The following is a 22,171-nucleotide window of genomic DNA, read 5'->3' as shown; positions in this document are numbered from 1 at the left end:
ACTGATTACATTTTTCAACAGGTAACTAGTAACTGTATCGGAATACATTTTTAAAGTAACCCTCCCAACCCTGTTAGTAACTCAGGAAAAATAAATTGCACAATGTTCTCAAACCCTGGTCCTTCCTCCAGAACTGCATAGTCTCTACCCACAGCTGATGAGCTGTCTTTGCTTTCTCTCAGATCCAGACTGGCTGATCACCTAACAAAGCTGTCTAGTGCTATGCTCACTTTACCTCAGAATTGGGAAATGCATCATTTGTGACCTCAGCATTTCTGCAACATCCAGAAGTTGATTATTTGTTGACCAAGTCCACAGAATTTGTAAATGAAATGTTATACAAAATTCATTCACCATTTCTTAAGAATACGCTTGAATAACCTCTGTGTCAATAACTAGCTTGTAGGTTAGCTAGCTCATCTTACTGTTACATTTTACCCCTCTTACAGTAAAAATAGCTGCATGTGAAGTCAGATTAGTTGTTTTACACAAAACATTCACTGAGGAGTAGAAAAGTATAACTTTTATTGTTCTAGTGCAATATTCTTGAGGTTGATGCCTACTTACTTCAACGAAGAGGCCAATCTGAAGGCGAGAATTTGTACTTCCGCGACTGGCCGCTTGGTGATAACTCACTCGGGCTGCATTGATTGAAATCAGACAGTTTGCTTTAGTCTCTAACTTGCTTCTAACAGTCAGCTGACAGCTCTCATTGCCTCGAACGGTGAGATTTATACACTAAGATGACCTGAAATGAACCACTGTACATTAAATGGACTTTTTTGACGAGTCTGACCCGTTTGAAAAGTGACCAAATTACATGTATTTGTACTGAGCTCGGCGATGTTTTCACAGAGAAAAACCACCCCTCGAGGTTAAATGCCCGAATGACCGACCTTGAGAATAGTACTATGTTGAAACTGAAACTAGAAAGTGGCAATTCTTAGTCTGAACTTTACGTCAATGTCAATGCATCATAAAAATGGAGTAGCGTGCCTTGATTAGAGAGAGTGGCGTCAACACAGAACATGGCGCCATTTTGGTTCCAACTGTGCCGAACTACTGAATGAACCTTTTATGTTTTCAACTATCAAAATAAATATAAAAATAGTTAAGCGATCAAATTTACATAAATTTACAATTTATGATGATTTATTTAATTAATTAAAGCCTAATTTAAGCAGCTGCTGCTCTGTAACTCTGTGTCATGCAATGATGTGCGTGACAGTTTTAAAGTTCTCCGTCTCTGGATTATGTTTTATTCTGGACTAATTTGACCCTCAACAAGCTTTTCTTTCTACAATCATCACCTCCAAATCAAAAGGTAAGCTGTAAAATTTCCTCTTTTACGACTTTATGCTGTAAATTTGCAGACTTTTCTGATCCATTTTTAATGGCAGATGAAGGACTGAAAGCAGAAATGTGTGTCTGATTTAACAGGTGCACATCAGGCTTCAGGTCCCAGTCTGAACACGGTTTGAAAAAATAAACGGTCGGGCTTTTAGTCACAGAAATGACTCCTCTCCCACTTTCCTCAAATCGGCGAGTGTCAGAGCTGAACTTTAAGTTGTACCTCTGCACATCCAGACTGCTCGGGGTTTTTAATGGAAATACATTGCCATCGGCTGGGACATTTTATCCAATGTGAGTGATATGTATGTAACGGATTAGTTACAGTCAGGAGGTGCCGAACATCTACGGGGAATCCTGAATCGGGACCTGCGCCTCATTTAATGACCGGGTCAAAATTTCCTCTGAAATTTTTTTCTGCCAAATGTATTTGATCCATTATCAAAATGTAAACGGCGTGCAGTGAAAGGTACGCAGCCTGCCACAGCCTGATGTCCGCCTCAGGCTGCAGGTCCGAGTCTGAGCACGGTGCAAAAAAATAAACGGTTGATCTTTTAATCACGGAAATGACTCTGGTCCCACATGCGAGAGGTTTAATGGAAAAACATTGCGATTGGATGGGACCTTTTATCTGATGCGAGCGAAAAATCCGTTGTACAAAATCTGTTATATACGGTGTTTATTACATGGAAAACAATACAAAAACTTTGGGACTTTTTTATCCGGTGACTGTGAATATGTGGTTTATACGACGACAGTATAGGTGAGTTTTAATGTCCACGGGACTGAACAATAAATTTACCTCTCAAAGCTTTGACAATGATGTCAGCTTCCATCCAGCACAGCTGACTTTATTTCCCAAATTTTTCTTCTGTTCGGATCTGAAGGGAATCTGTACATCTTGAAGTCCTTGTTGTGTCTATTTGTGCCTCTGAATGCACAACAACCTGGCATTTTCAGCAAATTAATAAATAAAATAGCTGGATTTACATACAGATAGATTAACAGCGAACGCTATTTTGAACCCAAGATGGCACCAGGAGTCACGTGACCAACTTTTTTCGACTCGTCATGTCGCCACTGTCTCTATCAAGGCACACTACTCCACAGCTTATACAACCATCTTGCAAATTTTTTTTTTTTTGGGGGGGGGGAGAAGCTATACACATAACCTCCACTAATCTATTTCTTTACTCTGAAGGCAGTCTCCCATTTTTTTTTTTTTTGTTTTGGCTTCAATTTTTTTTGGCACAATTCATATTACCTTCTATTTTAAATCCATTTATATATGGGTGTAAAAGTATTGCCGAATGCACTCGAGTGAGGACATATATGTATTGTTAACATCTCCTCACCGAGTCTTTCAGAGCCATGAAGCAGTGGCACATCCACCGTCTGGTGGTACCATCTCGGCAAATGTAGGAGAACGCCTTGTCATAGTTACGGTCAGGAGCGCAGAATGAAACCTTCTCTATGGTCTGGTCCACAATGAGGTCCTAAAAGATGTAAAGGAGAATTTGATTTAACACAGAGGCATACAATATGTGGCCCACAATACTGAAGACAAAATACAATAGATCAGCTGTTCTCAAACAGTGCTCCAGTGACCACTGATGGTCTGTGAGTACATTAGTAAATATCACATTTTAAAAATCACATATTCTAACTTAAGTGTTTCTCAAACTGTTTAAAAAGACTCAAAAGTCTAGTAGATCACAAAATGCTGTTTGAATAGACCACTGGAGTGATCAGCACAACTCTTGTTTTCAATATTTGGGAAGTAAGTTTGCTGAATTTGTTTTCTTGGTTAAGTGGTCCTTTGTCTGAAAAAAGTTGAGAAACACTGCCACAGACCCAAAGGTTTTCAGAAGAGGGAATTTTCTATTTTCTATTACTAAATTGCTGCAACCATAGCAACATTTTGTTTTGTCTTTTTATGTTCCATTGTTTTATGTGACATGTTGACAAAGACAAACTGTTATCACACTTGACAATAAATTGTATTGTGAAGTTGTTGAATCTCAAGAAATGCTCCTAACCCTCCAAGTTGGTATCAAAGTTTATTTTTATTGTGTTAGTGTAGAAGTCATATTGTACACAATTGTTGTTTCTCCACCTTTTACATATATACCCACAATAAAAAATTAAATAAATAAATTCTGTGACATAGGTAACAGACGTCCATGTTGTTTTGCCTCACTGCACACAATAGCTCAGATTTGCATTGCCAAATATGCCCCATATATATATATATAGATATATATAGATATATATATATATCTATATAGATATAGATATATAGACTGGTTGGTGGTTTTCACAACAGGTGGTGTGTGTGTGTATGTCAAAAATTACAAGTGGAATATTGACTCATTGTCATTTTATGATTTTGTGCATTAAATAAATTACATGTTCTAGGTATTTTAATGGTGAAGTGGTCACAAATTTTATTTAAACTCATACATTTGGAAACTTTTCATTCATCCAATATTTCACACACTGCTTTCAACTTCATTCCACCCATGAAAGTGGTTTCTGTTACAGCTGGGCTCTGATGTGACCCCCCCGCCCCCCCAAATGCAAAAACAAAACAGCTGGATATGTTCAGAGTTCTTTAATCAATGCCAATTTTAGTTAAAGGTCACATACAGGTGCTAACCGCTCAAAGCACAGAGTCTGAAAATCAAACTGTACGATCAAAGGTCACACACACACACACACACACACACACACACACACACACACACACACACACACACACACACACACACACACACACACACACACACACACACACACACACACACACACACAGATATAAAACAGGACAGCTAGCAGGAACAGCTAACAAAAACAGAGTTTAAATAGACTGGGAGGTGATTCCTGTTGATCACAGGTGCATTGATCACTGAATGAGTTCAGGTGTGACAAACAGGAAGAAAGCAAACCAGACAAGAACACAGAATATAGTGTCAAAGTAAAACAGGAAGTAGGGTAAAAACTAAACTGAGACTGCACCGCTAAATATCAAAAAACACCGGGAACATGAACCACAACACATTTCAGTAACTCCATGTCTCTCAGTGACAGAAACGTGACCACAGACGGACAGCAGAACCTCTTTTCTGTTCTGGGACCCCCCCCCCCCACACACACACACACACACCAGCCTGTCCTCTCTGAAAGACGTACAGACTTTTTCTCAGTGTCAACAGTAATTATGGAGGACACTCAGAAGGCCTCTTCTCTGTCTGTCCACATTAAGGCGCCTCTGCAGCCCCTCTTTGACTCACCAGGAAAGAAAGAAGGAAAACAAGAGCTGAGAACAAGAAGAAAGAGACAGCGTATTCACATACTCATCCGCAGACTTCCTTCCTCTCCCCCACTGTTAAACAAAAGCAGGGGAGGGGAAAAGAAAGCGGGCTGCCAGGATGAAGTGGTGGAAGAGGAATAGTCCACTCATTGTGAGCTCGTCGGTGACGGAAGCGCGGCACTGGTACCGAGGTGAAAGGTGACTCGGAGGGATCACCGAGTGTGCACGGGAAGGTGAGTCACATCATGACTTCACAGCTACGTGTGGCTCAAACCGGGTCATCCGCACACACACAAGAATCAGGCTATGCTCTTTCACACTCTGTAGATTCACACTGTGAGGAAGCGGCGGGATAATGGCTGTGTGGGTGTTATTGAGGAAGCGATTACCGAATGGTAGGCGGAGGAGCTCGTGGCAGACTAAAGGTGATGAGGCACCGAAGTGGATCTTTTAACAATCTATTATTAATTATGAAACAATAAAGTAAAAGAAGAACATATCACAGGGCTGCAAACCCCCGAACATCACCCTGCATTACCCAACATAAAACGGCACACCAGTGACCCATGAAAACCTCCGTCATCCTCCACATTCAGGGAACTAGTTAAAGGGATTACATGATGCTAAATGCTTTATCGTTAATAGAAATGTTTAGGATTCTAAATTAAACGTCCTCAAACTCCAACACTTCTCCTACAGAAGCTCCCCCATGAAAGGAAAACGAAGTCCTCAAATGACACAGTTAACACATCTGTGACGTATGTCACAGAATCACTGTTTTCCCTGTGAGACATGCCAGTTGGACCAGTCTGTACTTTGTGACACGCCTGGTGTCTGCAAGATACAGATGTTTCCTCCTCTTTCACTACCAGCTCCTTTCCATTTAAAAGGGACCGCCAATATTTCCTAACCTTGACCCTATTTTTAGATGTTTTTGGGATAAAAGTTTGACTTGGGTCAAAAATTATGATAATCAGTCTAGTACTGTGTAGACCTAAGCCAGCAATTACTAACATCATCACAGGCTAAACACCTATACAATACTACTTCTTGTTGCTAGTGAATTGGTCAAAATGTCTTTGTAAGTGTGGGGTTTACTTCTGTTGCAACAAGAAGACTGAGTGCCTCAAAACATTTTACGTTTATGGACTTCCTAGAGTGTCTTTTAAAGTTTCTTGAGTCTCTCCACGCTACCAAACACTTCTAATGACAGTTTCACCTACTCAGTGGTGACATGAAGATTGATGCGACGGGACAGAGGATTGTAGGAGTATTCATTCAGCCGTCCTATGAGTGCAGCCATACTGATCTAGCTGTACTATGTGATTGGAGGTGTCTGTCATGCATATGATTGTTTGACATTTAAGGCACCTTGACACTTGCACAAATTTGATCCCCGCATTACCACGCAATTCGTTGTGCCAAAGCATCCCGCTTTGTCCTGCTTGACGCCACACTATATAAAATAATCAATTCGTGGCCTATGATGCATTTGCTCTCAGAACTTGGCTGATGAAAACCGTGCTCACACAGAATCAGAGAAATGATCTACAGCTGCAAGTTGTCTCGTGTGCATCGTGCGATGGAGAACACATCTGGAATATTGTTTCAAAGGTAACTATTTATAATATATATTGTAATGGATTGGGAAAACAGTTGCATTTTCATTCCTTCTTAGATAAAGGATCTGTAAAGTTATGATTATTATAGATGTAACATCTCTTCATAATCTAATTTCAGTTTCAGTGTTTTCAAATAGGTTGCGCAATGTTCGCAAGTGGCACGCAATTTGTGTGTGTCAGAAATTTTGAAAATTTCCAAATTTTCTGTGTGCACTGGCACGCAGCTGCGCACAGTTCACCCACAGTTTATGATGAGTTTACTCACTGGCATGCAAGATAGCATGCCAGTGCAGGGATCAAATTCATGCAAGTGTCAAGGTGCCTTTACTCTGATTTTCCCTCACGTGCAAACAGACGACAATTGTGTGTCAGCTGCACACACATGCACAGTGTGCACAGGTGGAATGCATCAGGGCAGCAGTGCACTGTGCATGTGTGTGCACAGTGCACATACATGCATAGTGTGCATACCACACATACATGCATAGTGTGCATACCACACATACATGGATAGTGTGCATACCGCATATACATGGATAGTGTGCACGTACATGCATAGCGTGCACGTACATGCATAGTACGCACACTGCATATACAGTAGTGTTCAGAATAATAGTAGTGCTATGTGACTAAAATGATTCATCCAGGTTTTGAGTATACGAGGTCTGTCCATAAAGTATAGGTCCTTTTTATTTTTTTCAAAAACTATATGGATTTCATTCATATGTTTTTACGTCAGACATGCTTGAACCCTCGCGCGCATGCGTGAGTTTTTCCACGCCTGTCGGTGACGTCATTCGCCTGTGAGCACTGCTTGTGGGAGGAGTCTTCCAGCCCCTCGTCGGAATTCCTTTGTCTGAGAAGTTGCTGAGAGACTGGCGCTTTGTTTGATCAAAAATTTTTGTAAACCTGTGAGACACATCGATGTGGACACGGTTCGAAAAATTAAGCTGGTTTTCAGTGAAAATTTTAACGGCTGATGAGAGATTTTGAGGTGATACTGTCGATTTAAGAATTTCCCACGGTGCGAGACGTCGCGCAGCACTCTCAGGCGCCATAATCAGTCTGTTTGAAGCTGAAAACCTCCACATTTCAGGCTCTATTGATCCAGGACGTCATGAGAGAACAGAGACGTTTCAGAAGAAGTCGGTTTCAGCATTTTATCCGGATATTCCACTGTTAAAGGAGATTTTTTTTAATGAAAGACGTGCGGACGGGTCCGCGTGTCGGGACGCAGCCGGCGCGGTGTGGCAGCACAGGAAAAACACCTCCGTGTTGATAACCATTTGTTAAAATCCAGGCGGCTTTTGATGGTTTTCAGTGGAGTGAGTATATGAGAAATTGTTTAACAGGCAGGACATGTTCCAACTTGTCCTTAAGGCTTCCAACAGAGGTGTTTTTCCTGTGGCGGAGCGTCGCGGCGGCTGCGAGCCGACGCTGCAATCCGCCCGCACGTCTTTCATTAAAAAAATCTTCTTTAACAGTGGAATATCCGGATAAAATGCTGAAACCGACTTCTTCTGAAACTTCTCTTCTCTCTCGACGTCCTGGATCAATAGAGCCTGAAATGTGGAGGTTTTCAGCTTGAAACAGGCTGATGATGGCGCCTGAGAGCGCTGTGCGACGTCTCGCACCATGGGAAGTCCTTAAAGCGACAGTATCACCTCAAAATCTCTCATCAGACGTTAAAATTTTCACTGAAAACCAGCTTAATTTTTCGAACCGTGTCCACTTCGATGTGTCTCACAGGTTTAGAAAAAATTTTGATCAAACAAAGCGCCAGTCTCTCAGCAACTTCTCAGACAAAGGAATTCCGACGAGGGGCTGGACAACTCCTCCCACAAGGAGTGCTCACAGGCGAATGACGTCACCGACAGGCGTGGAAAAACTCACGCATGCGCACGAGGGTTCAGGCATGTCTGACGTTAAAACATATGAATGAAATCCATATAGTTTTTGAAAAAAATTAAAAGGACCTATACTTTATGGACGGACCTTGTATTTCTTATTGTTACATGGGAAACAAGGTACCAGTAGATTAAATAGATTCTCACAAATCCAACAAGACCAAGCATTCATGATATGCACACTCTTAAGGCTATGAAATTGGGCTATTAATAAAAAAAAGTATAAAAGGGGATGTTCACAATAATAGTAGTGTGGCATTCAGTCAGTGAGTTTGTCAATTTTGTGGAACAAACAGGTGTGAATCAGGTGTCCCCTATTTAAGGATGAAGCCAGCACCTGTTGAACATGCTTTTCTCTTTGAAAGCCTGAGGAAAATGGGACATTCAAGACAATGTTCAGAAGAACAGCGTAGTTTGATTAAAAAGTTCATTGGAGAGGGGAAAACTTATACGCAGGTGCAAAAAATTATAGGCTGTTCATCTACAATGATCTCCAATGCTTTAAAATGGACAAAAAAAAAAAAAAAACATGCGTGGAAGAAAATGGAAACAACCATCAAAATGGATAGAAGAATAACCAGAATGGCAAAGGCTCTCCCATTGATCAGCTCCAGGATGATCAAAGACAGTCTGGAGTTACCTGTAAGTGCTGTGACAGTTAGAAGACACCTGTGTGAAGCTAATTTATTTGCAAGAATCCCCCACAAAGTCCCTCTGTTAAATAAAAGACATGTGCAGAAGAGGTTACAATTTGCCAAAGAACACATCAACTGGCCTAAAGAGAAATGGAGGAATATTTTGTGGACTGATGAAAGTAAAATTGTTCTTTTTGGGTCCAAGGGCCGCAGACAGTTTGTGAGACGACCCCCAAACAATGAATTCAAGCCACAGTTCACAGTGAAGACAGTGAAGCATGGTGGTGCATGCATCGTGATCAAATCAAATCAAATCAATTTTATTTATATAGCGTCAAATCACAACAAACAGTTGCCCCAAGGCGCTGATATGGGCATGTTTCTCCTACTATGGTGTTGGGCCTATATATCGCATACCAGGTATCATGGATCAGTTTGGATATGTCAAAATACTTGAAGAGGTCATGTTGCCTTATGCTGAAGAGGACATGCCCTTGGAATGGATGTTTCAACAAGACAATGACCCCAAGCACACTAGTAAACGATCAAAATCTTGGTTCCAAACCAACAAAATTAATGTTTTGGAGTGGCCTGCCCAATCCCCGGACCTAAATCCAATTGAGAATTTGTACGGTGACACCAAAAAAGCTGTTTCTGAAGCAAAACCAAGAAATGTGAATGAATTGTGGAATGTTGTTAAAGAATCTTGGAGTGGAATAACAGCTGAAAGGTGACACAAGTTGGTTGACTCCATGCCTTGCAGATGTGAAGAAATCATGAAAAACTGTGGTTATACAACTAAATACTAGTTTAGTGATTCACAGGATTGCTAAAAAAGCAGTTTGAACATAATAGTTTTGAGTTTGTAGCATCAACAGCAGATGCTAATGTTACTGTAAACACCCCCTTTTCTACTTTTTTTTTTACTAATAGCCCAATTTCATAGTCTTAAGAGTGTGCATATCATGAATGCTTGGTCTTGTTGGATTTGTGAGAATCTACTGAATCTACTGGTACCTTGTTTCCCATGTAACAATAAGAAATATACTCAAAACCTGGATTAATCTTTTTAGTCACATAGCACTACTATTATTCTGAACACTACTGTACATGCATGCATAGTGCGCACAGACATGCACAGTGCACACAGACTGGATGCATCAGTGCAGCAGCTGCATGTGGGCCCTTCTGTTGTCAGCCTTAAGGTGGCGTCCTCATACTTCATCAGAATGTCAGTTTGACATCCGGTGTGAGGAAGGGAATGCCCACATGACTGATGAAAATATAATTGTGTCCAAGGAGAGGGTTCAAGGGGCAACAGTGTTGGGAAGGAAGCTAACGCTGATCAAATGTCACAAATATGTATCATCAGGCATGGGATTCAAAAAAATAAGTAGGAACTTCCTGAGTGTTTTTGTTCATCCTGCTCTGCCTTGTTGCCATGTGACCATGATTTTGCAAGAAAAAAATTGGAGAAATACAAGAACCAGAACACAAAAAAATATGTTTGCTTACCTTAGTTTTGTCATCCACCACCCTGAGTCCATCAGCTGACACCCACAGCACCGCCTTCACTGTCTTCTTGCCACTCTGCAAAGAGAGAAGGGACGACACTGTAAATAATTCAGAGATTATGAGGCAAATGACCGAAATGCAGGCTGAATGTAGCTCGTTTCAGCAGATGTTGCTACGTGATGTCTGTACATGCCGCAGCAGGCTCGACAAAGCTGCAGCCACAAGAAGTGATGCTCCAAAAAAAAAAAAGAAAAAAAAAGAAGCTTCATTCCATTTTTAGGAGTGGAGAAGTAAAAACTGTGCCAGCTGGAGCAAAAAAAAAACATTTCTCCAATGGGGGGCACCGAGCAGAGCTAATAACTGCACTCAGTAGGGCCATGCTAAAAATACACAGGCTAAAAAAAGCACTGACTCCATGTGCGTGCATGTGATCGCGAACACGTGTGCGTGCGTCCATGAGTCTGCATAAGAGTGTGTGAGTGAGGGGGGAAAAAACAAAGCAACAAAAGCGAGTGAGCACCCTGCAGGAAGTGGCTCTGAAAGCCGGCGTGAATCAATAAGGAGCCTCAATTTTTGCATAATCCTGAAGAACATAAAGAAGAAAGATGGGAGGAGGAGTGAGTGATGGAAGGAAAAAATAGGAGAAAGCAAAACGGGAAAGATTTCAGCACAAGTGAGATGTGAGAGCAATGAAAGAAGAAAGAGATGCTGATGTGGAGAAAGGACAGCGAGGATGTGGTGATGGCGCATGCAGTGCCAAAGGATGAACAGAAGTAAAAGGAAATGTGGCAAGAAAATCTCCACAGGAGGTTTGGGACATCTGAATAAAATGATGGTGTCTAATTCAATGGTGTCTACCTATGATTTTATTTTATACCCCATGCAAACAAATGTTGGGGGGGGGGGGTGTGTCTAAGAAGTGCTTATCATAAATTGGTTGGTGGATTTTAATAAAACTTCACACACTGGTAGCACACCATGTGAAGATGTTCATGAAGCTAACTGGACTTTTGTGTTTAACTGATGCATCATATGATATTATACAAATAATGAATGTTTTCGAGTGCAATGGTAAGAATATCATGAAATATTCTTTCCATTACATAAATGAAAAAACATTCATTATTTGTCTTATATACCACCTAAAATAGATCCTTGTGATTTTGATATTGTATTAATTTATAAACAAGAGAAAAGGGACTTGCATTTTGGTGTGCGTGACTCGTCCTTTGAGGTCAAGAGATTCCAAATAGTCCACACGACCTTTAAATAGCAATCCAATCCAAAGTTGTTCTCAGTCAACTTGCAAAAACTGTTATGTGTCGGACGCAGCCCGGAGAACCGACCAGCGTTTGAAGGACCCAGTATGAAATAAGCAGAGCACGGTACAAAGGATAACTGAGTTTAATAAACATAACAGTGAAGTGATACGAAAACAACAAAAGAGTGCGCGGTCTGGCGTGGTGGATTGCGGTGCGCTCCCAGCAGCGCTAACGGTCCGGAGCCAGAAAACTGTTCGGACCCAAGGACCCCGCCGACACCCCCCAGGTGGCCGCGACAAACCGAGTCTGTGAAAGAAGAAATCATTGTGTGAGTCCACACTCAACACACAGAGAGACCACTCAAAGGTGTACAAACAGCAAACACTTCCTGGCTTAATTGCAAATCAGCTTCCCACCCTGCAGGCATAGAACACCCTGTTCACAAAACTCCACTGCAGTGGAAGCTGATTTAAACGACTAACATACAGCTCAATATAATAAGGTGTGAGGGACACCACATTTACTGACTGTATAAATGTTAGTCACAAAACCAAACGTACCTCAGGAAGTGTGCTGACGAGCGTGAGACCTCACCCCCTCCTCTTTCACAGACCATGCATCAAACCTGGACGTTCTCTGCATCCACTGATGATGAGATGGCTCTTGAGACGACGATCTCACCCGTCTGGTCACAAGGTCGAGTCTCTGGCAAATACACACTGTGTACTCCAGACTTAAATGCTACCATGTTCCAATCCATGTAGATGCACCACAGCTGTGAGTCCTGATGAGCTGCACGTGATCAGCCTCAGGTGATCAGGGTGAGGTCCTGATAAACTCTGCTACACAGCCACTCAGTCCCAAATGCGCACCACCTGGAAGGAAAACCAAAGACAGAAACAAAAGACAAACAAAAGCCAGCCAGGCACGCCAGCCACAACAAAAACAGTCAGATAGTTCAAAAACAATCCAGACAATGTAATCCGTTCTTCATGTACAGACTGCCGCCTGCTTTCCTCAGTCCAGCGAATAATCGCAACAAAAATTTGTTGAGCTTTTCATCCGACAGCACTTGTACTTAAGCTGCTAACATCCCAGCGAATACTGCAAATGCCTTCTGATGGCTTACGGCGCACTGATAATAATAATAATAAGCTCGTTGAAAAAAAACTCAGCCATGTTTGTTTTAAGTAAGCTAAGCGCTGTCGCCACTAGAGTGCGTCTGGTGGTCGCGGGCTGCGACTTGGTTATGTACGGTAAATTTTTGATCACGGTCATTTGGGTAGTTTTTGTTGTTATTATGATTTAAAAAGAGTAAACACAGTTGATCGACAATAAATAGCTTCACCCAACCAGAAACCATGAGTGAAAAAACTTTTTGTGTCATTCATATTCTCTGAAAAATGGCCAAAAGAAAAAAATCAAAAATTCTGCCAGGGTGTGTAAACTTTTGAGCACAACCTTAGATGTAAAAGAGACCCGTTGGACTCCACAGGACAGAAGCTGATGAACAGATTGTTAATTCAGGTACTTCACCACGTGCAAAGAATTAGTTTGACTGACCAGCAGGCGGACGGGGAATCAGTTTTTGAGTTTGCTCACAGATCTCTAAGAAAAAAACTTTTTTCCCCTCAGTGAATCAGGTTTAACATTGTTTGATTCCACAGTAATAATCCCAGATATGTGAAGAAAAGCAGCAGCCGCGTATTTCACTGTCGTTATGTATGATCATTTGATCATTAAATAGGTGACTGGCGCAGTTTTGTCAACAGCAAGGCTTTAGCTTTATTGATAACTGACCTTCGTTCTGGGGCTGCCGTGGCCTGCTGATGCCGGACCGCCTCCACCCTACTGGGGAAGGCACCGCCATCTTGTCTGCGAACATAGATAAAGCTCTACAGGGAGGGTAACATTAGGAATCTACAGCAGGCCACGGAGCAGGAGATTAGAGACCCTGCTAGGCTTATGACAAATGTGGGTGTGGAATCCATTAGCTTAGTGGAGGAATTAGTTCAGAAAATCCACTATTGAGACTGTGGCCTGCTACCGTAGACGTGTCCATAAAAATCATAGAGGGATATGCTTTGCAAACTTAATACCCATTACTATATTGGATCATGTTGAAATTGAGGATGGCCCAGTGGTTGTTCCAGTAATAGCAAAGACTTCGTGTCTGCTACCTACAACGCGCGTGGAATGTCTCAAACCTAAACCTTCTTCTAGGCATCTTATATATGCTACTCTGGAACCATCCCTAAACCCAAACAGTTCAACTGTCAGCCCCACTGAGGACCTTAGACTGGGTCTCATTAACATAAGATCACTGTCCTCAAAATCATTGTTAATTAATGATTTAATAATCATCACTTAGATATGATTGGGTTATGTGAAACCTGGCTTAAACCTACAGCTGTCTTCCCCTTAAATGAAGCCTGCCCACCAGCATATACATTTGGTCACGTCCCTCATGATGCGAACCAAGGCGGGTGTGTTGCTCTTATTTATAAATCTAGGTTTAGCTTATTAGCTGTTGGGGGTCACAATATAACTCGTCTGAGCAACTGAATCCCCGCTCTGCTCAGGATATACGCATTGCCAAGGTCAGAAGAATGAAAATCAGCCGTATTACTTTGTCACTGTATATAGGCCTCCTGGCCCATATTCTGAATTCTTAGATGAATTTGGTGCGTTCATCTCTAACTTGTCAACTAGTGCAGATAACATTCTGATCATTGGTGACTTTAGCGTTCATATAAATAAGCCTTCTGATCCCCTCTGCAATCATTTATGGAAATTGTGGATGCATTAGGATTTCAGCAATGCATTCGGGATTCGACGCACATTAGTGGAAATACCCTGGATCTGGTTCTTGCACATGGTATTGCTGTCTCAAATACTGACATCATGCCTCTTACATCAGTGGTCTCTGATCACTCACTTATTAAGTTTACAGTTTCGCTGCCGTGTATAGTGGAACAACAACCTTATTTATCACTGCAGTGATGCATCAACTCCTTAACTAAGACTGAACTAGAAGCTAGACTGCCTGATGTCTTAGCCTCAATATTGACAAATACCCAGTCAGTAGACAGACTTGTGGATAGTTTAAACTCAGCGCTCAAAACGACACTCAACATGATTGCACCACCTGTGCTGAAACCGCGTTCCCCCAAATCGCAGTCACCTTGGTTCAATGATTACCTGCGTGACCTCAAGCATAAAGCAAGAGGTCTAGAACGGAAATGGCATCGTTCAAAATTAGAAGTATTCCACCTTGCGTGGCGTGATGCTATCTTAGACTATAAGCATGCATTATTGGCGACAAAGCAGACGTACTACTCTGATTTGATCAACAAAAACAAGCATAACTCAAAGTTCTTGTTCGACACTGTGACAACACTTATTCATGGACAACCATCTGTAGCTCGCTCTCCTTTTACAGCACAAGATTTCTTAGATTACTTTGAGAAGAAAATAGATGACATTAGGTTGAACATATCCCGGCATGCCTTAACCGAGCCACTACACCCTACTATTGAGGTGGGCGCCACTACTGAGGTATTACCTAGATTTACAATTTTGATAGTATCTATCTAGACATGCTGAAGAAACTCGTAATGTCAACAAAAAGCACAACCTGTTTATTTGATCCTATACCAACAAAACTGTTTAAGGACCTGTGGCCCACTCTTGGGCCGATTGTGCTGGAAATTATTAATCTTTCTTTAACTTCTGTATCTGTTCCTAAACGTTTCCAAATCTGCAGTGATTAAACCATTACTTAAGAAACCTAGAAGAAAGAAATGTAAGAAAGGAAATGATTTTTCTTTTGTGAAACCACTTCTTTTTTGCCTGTAGAGGATAGAGTGGTTTCTTCAAAAACAGCTCTCTTCTATTTGGCTTGGGTAGAACTATACATCTTTTAGGAAACTTTTAACAGGTAGGTGCTCAACTGATTTTAAATTTTAAAAATGTTTGTCACTGTTCATCTTTGTTTACTATGTAATCAGTCTAAAAGTTATCGGACAAAATGTATTGGAAGTAATTAGTCTGATAATGGTTTTTAAAGTTATCTAAAAAATTTTAAAGTTATCTAACAATATAATCCGATAATGAAACCTTATCTTCGATAATTATCTGTTATCGGATTATCAGAACTGTGCCCACCACTGGACCCTGATCCATGCGTTCATCTCTTCTAGATTGGACTACTGCAATGTTCTATTTTCTGGTTTACTGCAGTCTAGCATTAGGGCTCTCCAATTGGTTCAAATGCTGCAGCCAGACTTTTGACACGAAGCAGAAAGTTCGACCACATTACACCCATTTGAGTCTCTTCACTGGCTTCTTGTCCAGTGAGATCAGATTTTAAGGTTCTGCTACTAACCTATAAAATTATTCATGGACTGGCACCTCCTTACCTAGCTGACCTAATTAAACCTTACGTACCGGCCCGGGCTTTACGTTCAAAGGGTGCAGGACTACTTTGTGTCCCTAGGGTGAATAAGAAGTCTGCGGGTCACAGAGCTTTCTCTTATCGTGCCCCTGTTCTGTGGAATGATCTCCCTGCGTCAATAAAACAATCAGATTCTGTGGAGACTTTCAAGTCCAGACTTAAGACGCACTTATTTTCCCTTTCATATGGCTAGCATACTGGTACAGTTTTACGCTTTTTACTCTTTTAATTCATGTTATTAGTAATTGGAGCAGGCCGCGGCCTCAATTTTACCTAAATTCTGGGTCTTTTAGTGAAGCTTAGGGCTAGCGGCCGGCAATCACCTTAGTATTTCTTCTGTTTTTCTTGTTGATTAATGCTGGCAAATTATACAGTATTTTTTGTCTTTCTGATGCCTGATTCTGTTTTTTCTCTGTTTAAGGTGCAGCTCCATCCAGAGATGGGAGTTGTGTTTGTGTTGGCGACCCTCCTGTCCTGTGCACCAACAGCAATTCTTGTATATTCGTCCGTGAATTGCTCTGTGAATTATTTCTGTAATTTATGTTTGTAACATGGCCCAAGCAGAGGGTCACCCCTTTGAGTCTGGTCTGCTTGAGGTTTCTTCCTCAGAGGGAGTTTTTCCTTACCACTGTTGCTCTGGGGGTTGGTAAGGTTAGACCTTACCTGTGTGAAGCGCCTTGAGGCAACTCTGTTGTGATTTGGCGCTATATAAAGGAAAATAAATTGAAACTGAAATTTGATAGACAGACGGGGGAGCTGGTGAGAGAGAAGCACCAGGGAGGGCGACGTGGGAGATGAAACTGGTGAAAAAGAAGTGATGGCAAGAGAAGAAGAGGCAGAGAGTGATGAGTTTGGGAGCATGTGTGCTTCTTTGGTTAATACTCTGGTGCATGTATATCGTGTAACTGAATCTATAAGCAGGGGTCGAAATACATTTTTTAACCTACTTGCACTGGTGCTAGTAACAAAAAAATTACTTGCACAACCAAAAGTCAGTCTTTGGGGAGAGATTGAGGGGAGAGCAGCAGCGGCACACAGTTTTTTTTTTCAGGCGCATGCGTGAACGAATCGTCCGTGAAGATTATTTTATTTATTAACTACACAGATGTATAATAAAACAAATGGTCACTGGTTTATAACACAATTATGACAGAGTTTGAGGGGAGAGAGAGCGAGGAACCGCAGCGGCAGCCAGTTTTTTTTTTCACGTGCGCGCAAACTAATCGTCCATGAAGATAATTTTAGTAACTACACAGATGTATAATAAAACAAATGGTGACTGGTTTATAACACAATTATGACAGAGTTTGAGGGGAGAGAAAGCGAGGAACCACAGTGGCAGCCAATATTTTTTTTTCTTTTCTTTTTTTTACATGTGCGCGTGCAAACGGTACAGGAGGTCCACAAACTGGAGCTCCTGCAGCTCCTGCAGCAAATAATGAAACTTCCCGAATTGGGAACGTCTCATGAGGATGCTGTGAACCCAGGGACAGTGCCGCTGGCGACGTTTGTCAGCTTTCCACAACAAATACAGCACAGCAACTCGCTCCATGTATGAGAGTCATAAACACAGGGAAGATGAAGACAACACACTGGAAATGTTTTTTTCTTTATTTATTCCTTTACTGGTTCATTCTACTGGTGCTTATAGTTGATAAAACTTGGATAAAGTTACTTGCACCAGTGCTAGTGAAGTATAAAATTACGTGCACCGCTCGAATAATACGTGCACATACTAGCACATACACGTACTAATTCGACCCCTGATAAGGAGTTCTGGTGAAGCGTCTACACACACACACATACACATGAAAACACACACACACGTATGTGTGTGTGTGTGTGTGTGAGACAGAGAGAGAGAGAGAGAAATACTCACAACTTTTAACTTCTTCACTGCCTCTTCACAGACGTGCATTCCTCTCGACTCCTCCACCTCGACCAGCCCCAGGTACTGCACAGAAAGAGAGGCTTTTTAATAAATGGACATTTTCTTCTTGCAGCTTCACAACTACGATGACTCTTTGTATCTTCTTCTGTTTTATATCCTCATTATAGATCGAAATTATTTGAGTTTTGAACAAGTGGTTGCAGAAAAAAAGGTTGTGGCAGAGCTCTAAAAATATAAATAGGCCTGATTTACACAGATCTGAGATAACGAGTACTAAATTGTGTGGGCAATCAAAACTTTTGCGCATTGGGGTGGAGACAGTTTTGCAGGAACGTGCCCTGTGTTCCCTTACAAACGAAGTCTGACATATAACTGAGTGTGTTCACATGCTGGCAATAAAATAAAAATCTTTTCTTTCAGACATTTAGTTATTGAACAGTCCAAGGTATTAAAGCAAACTGATTAATAATTATTCTGTATTCTGCCAATGGAATGTGTACTGACTCCGAGACGCATGTGTCAACGGTATTTTCCAGAGACAAGACGTGTTGGGGAAGAAGACTATTGTTCCAATCGCCTTCCCCAACATGTCTTGGTCAACCAAAGAAAGGACATTTTGCCTTGAGGCCTATTTCGCCAACAAATCAGACCAATTGGAGCATAAAAGAACATGAGTTCCGTAGTCGTGTCCATAAAATCATAGAGGGATGCTTTCCAAACTTAATACCCATTACTATATGGATGATGTTGAAATTGAAGATGGCCCAATGGTTGTTCCAGCAATAGCAAAGATTTCATGTCTGCTACCTACAACGCGCGTGGAATGTCTTAAACCTAAACCTACTTCTAGGCATCTTATATATGCTACTCTGGAACCACCCCTAAACCCAAACAGTTCAACTGTCAACCCCACTGAGGTCCTTAGACTGGGTCTCATTAACATAAGATCACTGTCCTCAAAATCATTGTTGATCAATGATCTAATTATTGATCATCACTTAGATATGATTGGGCTATGTGAAACCTGGCTTAAACCTACAGCGGTCCTCCCCTTAAATGAGGCCTGCCCACCAGCATATACATTTAGTCACGTCCCTCATGATTCGAAGCAAGGCGGGTGTGTTGCTCTTATTTATAAATCTAGGTTTAGCTTATTAGCTGTTGGGGGTTACAAATATCACTCGTTTGAGCATCTGATTCAACGCTCTGCTCAGGATATTACATATTGCCAAGGTCAGAAGAATAAAATCAGTCGAATACTTTGTCACTGTATATAGGCCTCCTCGCCCATATTCTGAATTCTTAGATGAATTTGGTGCGTTCATCTCTAACTTGTCAACTAGTGTAGATAACATTCTGATCATTGGTGTCTTTAACATTCATATAAATAAGCCTTCTGATCCCCTTTGCAAATCATTTATGAAATTGTGGATGCATTAGGATTTCGGCAATGCATTCGGGATTCGACGCACATTAGTGGAAATACCCTGGATCTGGTTCTCGTATGTGGTATTGCTGTCACGAATATTGACATCATGTCTCATACATCAGTGGTGTCTGATCACTCACTTATTAAGTTTACAGTTTCGCTGCTGTGTTTAGTGGAACAACAACCTTATATATCATTACGGCGATGCATCAACTCCTCAACTAAGACTGAACTCAAAGCTAGACTACCTGATGTCTTAGCTTCACATCTGACAAATACCCAGTCAGTAGACAGACTTGTGGATAGTTTAAACTCAGTACTCAAAACTACATTCAACATGATTGCACCACCTGTGTTAAAACCACGCTCCCCCAAATCACAGTCACCTTGGTTCAATGATTATCTGCGTGACCTCAAGTATAAAGCAAGAGGTCTAGAACGGAAATGCCGTCATTCAAAATTAGAAGTATTTCACCTTGCGTGGCGTGATGCTATCTTAGACTATAAGCATGCATTATTGGCTACAAAGCAGACGTACTACTCTGATTTGATCAACAAAAACAAGCATAACTCAAAGTTCTTGTTCGACACGGTGGCAACACTTATGCATGGACAACCACCTGTAGTTCGCTCTCCTTTTACAGCACAAGATTTCCTGGATTACTTTGGGAAGAAAATAGAAGACATCAGGTTAAACCTATCCAGGCAAGCCTTAACCCAGCCACTACACCCTGCTATTGAGGTGGGCGCCACTACTGAGGTATTACCTAGATTTACAGAATTTGATAGTATCTCACTAGGCATGCTGACAAAACTTGTAATGTCAACAAAAAGCACAACCTGTTTATTTGATCCTATACCAACCAAACTGTTTAAGGACCTGTGGCCCACTCTTGGGCCGACTGTGCTGGAAATGATTAATCTTTCTTTAACTTCTGGATCTGTTCCTAAATGTTTCAAATCTGCAGTGATTAAACCATTACTTAAGAAACCTAATCTTGACCCTAGTGTATTGACAAACTATCGGCCGATATCAAATCTATAATTTTTCTGTCACGGCAGCTCGTAGACTATCTTACTGAGGATAATCTCTTTGAGCCACTGCAGTCTGCTTTTAGAAAATATCATTCCACAGAGACGGCTCTCACTAAAGTGGTGAATGATCTTCTGCTTACAATGGATTCGGACACCACTATGGTTCTGTTGCTGTTAGATCTCAGTGCTGCATTTGATACAGTGGATCATCATATTCTACTTGATAGGCTGGAAAATCATTTTGGGATTACTGGGAGTGCCCTTGCATGGCTGACGTAATACTTGACCAGTCGTTCTCACTGTGTTTTGTACAGTAACACTACCTCTAACCTTAGTGACATGAAATTTGGGGTTCCACAGGGGTATGTCTTAGGCCCCCTGCTTTTCTCCCTTTATATAGCACCCCTTGGGCACATATTGCAGTGTTTTGGGATTACCTTTCAATGCTATGCAGATGATACTCAGTTATACATGCTGATAACTGCTGGTAATCTCGTTCACATAAAATCCTTAGAAGATTGCCTTGCAGCAGTGAGAAGTTGGATGTCTAGAAACTTCCTACTTTAAACTCTGATAAGACTGAAATGATGGTTCTTGGTCCAGTGAGACATCTGCATCAATTTGACCAGTTAACACTTAGCTTCGGCTTGTGTGTCATACAAGTTACAAAGTGAGGAACCTTGGGGAAATTTTTGATCCTTCGTTGTCCTTTGGCCTCCATATTAGAAATATTACTAGGACTGCTTTCTTCCACCTGTGAAATATAGCGAAGATTCGTCCCATCCTGTCTATGGCTGATGCTGAGACCCTGATCCATGCATTTATCTCTTCTAGATTGGACTACTGCAATGTTCTATTTTCTGGTTTACCGCAGTCTAGCATTATGGGTCTCAAATTGGTTCAAAATGCTGCAGCCAGACTTTTGACACGAAGCAGAAGGTTCGACCACATTACACCCATTTTGGCATCCCTTCACTGGCTCTCCTGTCCAGTGAGATCAGATTTTAAGGTTCTGCTACTAACCTATAAATATATTAAAAACTACTATAAATGCCAGGTGTTCATATTTTTAATTCAAACTGTAAACCCTTACTAAGACCGTCTACTGTACATGTGATTTCTGTGGCCAAAATATTGTTTTCATAACTAGACTTACTTTGATTTTCAGCATTCTCCACTTCAGCATGGCACACTTGTCAAACAACATACATGTACATGTATATCTAAGTTCTACGTCCATTGAACTGTCAGACATATACGGTTATATTTAGTCGATGTGATCTCCACCATAAACACTGTATCACAAGATCATTGCTTCACTTTATCATACTGGACTACTATATATGAGGACTGTTCCTGTGTCCCATCATTTCGTGTAAAACAGCGCTCTCTGCACGCTTGCTCTCTCTGTCTCTCTCTCTCTCAGAGAGATTTTTTTATTTTGAGGAGTCTGGAGTCTCTTAAATATAAACCGCTCTCTCTCCTCTATCAGACTCCTTAAAATAAAATAAAATAAACCCTCTCTCTCTCTCTCTCTCTCTCTCTCTCTCTCTGTGTGTGTGTCTAATCAGAGCTGCGACTCTTTAAAATAAACGCGCACTCGCTGCATAAAAAAAAAATAATAATAATGGTAAATGATGTTTTTGAGCCGCACCACACCATGCAGTAGAGAACAGAGCGCACTTCCACAGAGGCAGAAAATAGCACTGAAACTGGTGCAGCATGGCACCACCCCCCTAAAATTTCTCAACGGATT

General features: G+C 41.3%; 1 protein-coding gene across 1 annotated transcript in view; it reads right to left on the bottom strand.

Moving 5' to 3' along the window:
* The window catches only part of numbl (NUMB like endocytic adaptor protein), a 136,226-nt gene that overhangs the window by 13,152 nt on the left and 100,903 nt on the right, over positions 1-22,171 (bottom strand). The window contains 3 exon segments of the mRNA XM_034167877.1: positions 2,706-2,846; positions 10,343-10,417; positions 17,940-18,014. Of these exon segments, the coding sequence (XP_034023768.1) occupies positions 2,706-2,846; positions 10,343-10,417; positions 17,940-18,014 (291 nt within the window).

Source organism: Thalassophryne amazonica, chromosome 4, assembly GCF_902500255.1.
Source record: "Thalassophryne amazonica chromosome 4, fThaAma1.1, whole genome shotgun sequence".
NCBI lineage: Eukaryota > Metazoa > Chordata > Actinopteri > Batrachoidiformes > Batrachoididae > Thalassophryne > Thalassophryne amazonica.
Note: the sequence above shows the minus strand (reverse complement) of the source record. Positions and strands in the feature narration are given on the sequence as shown.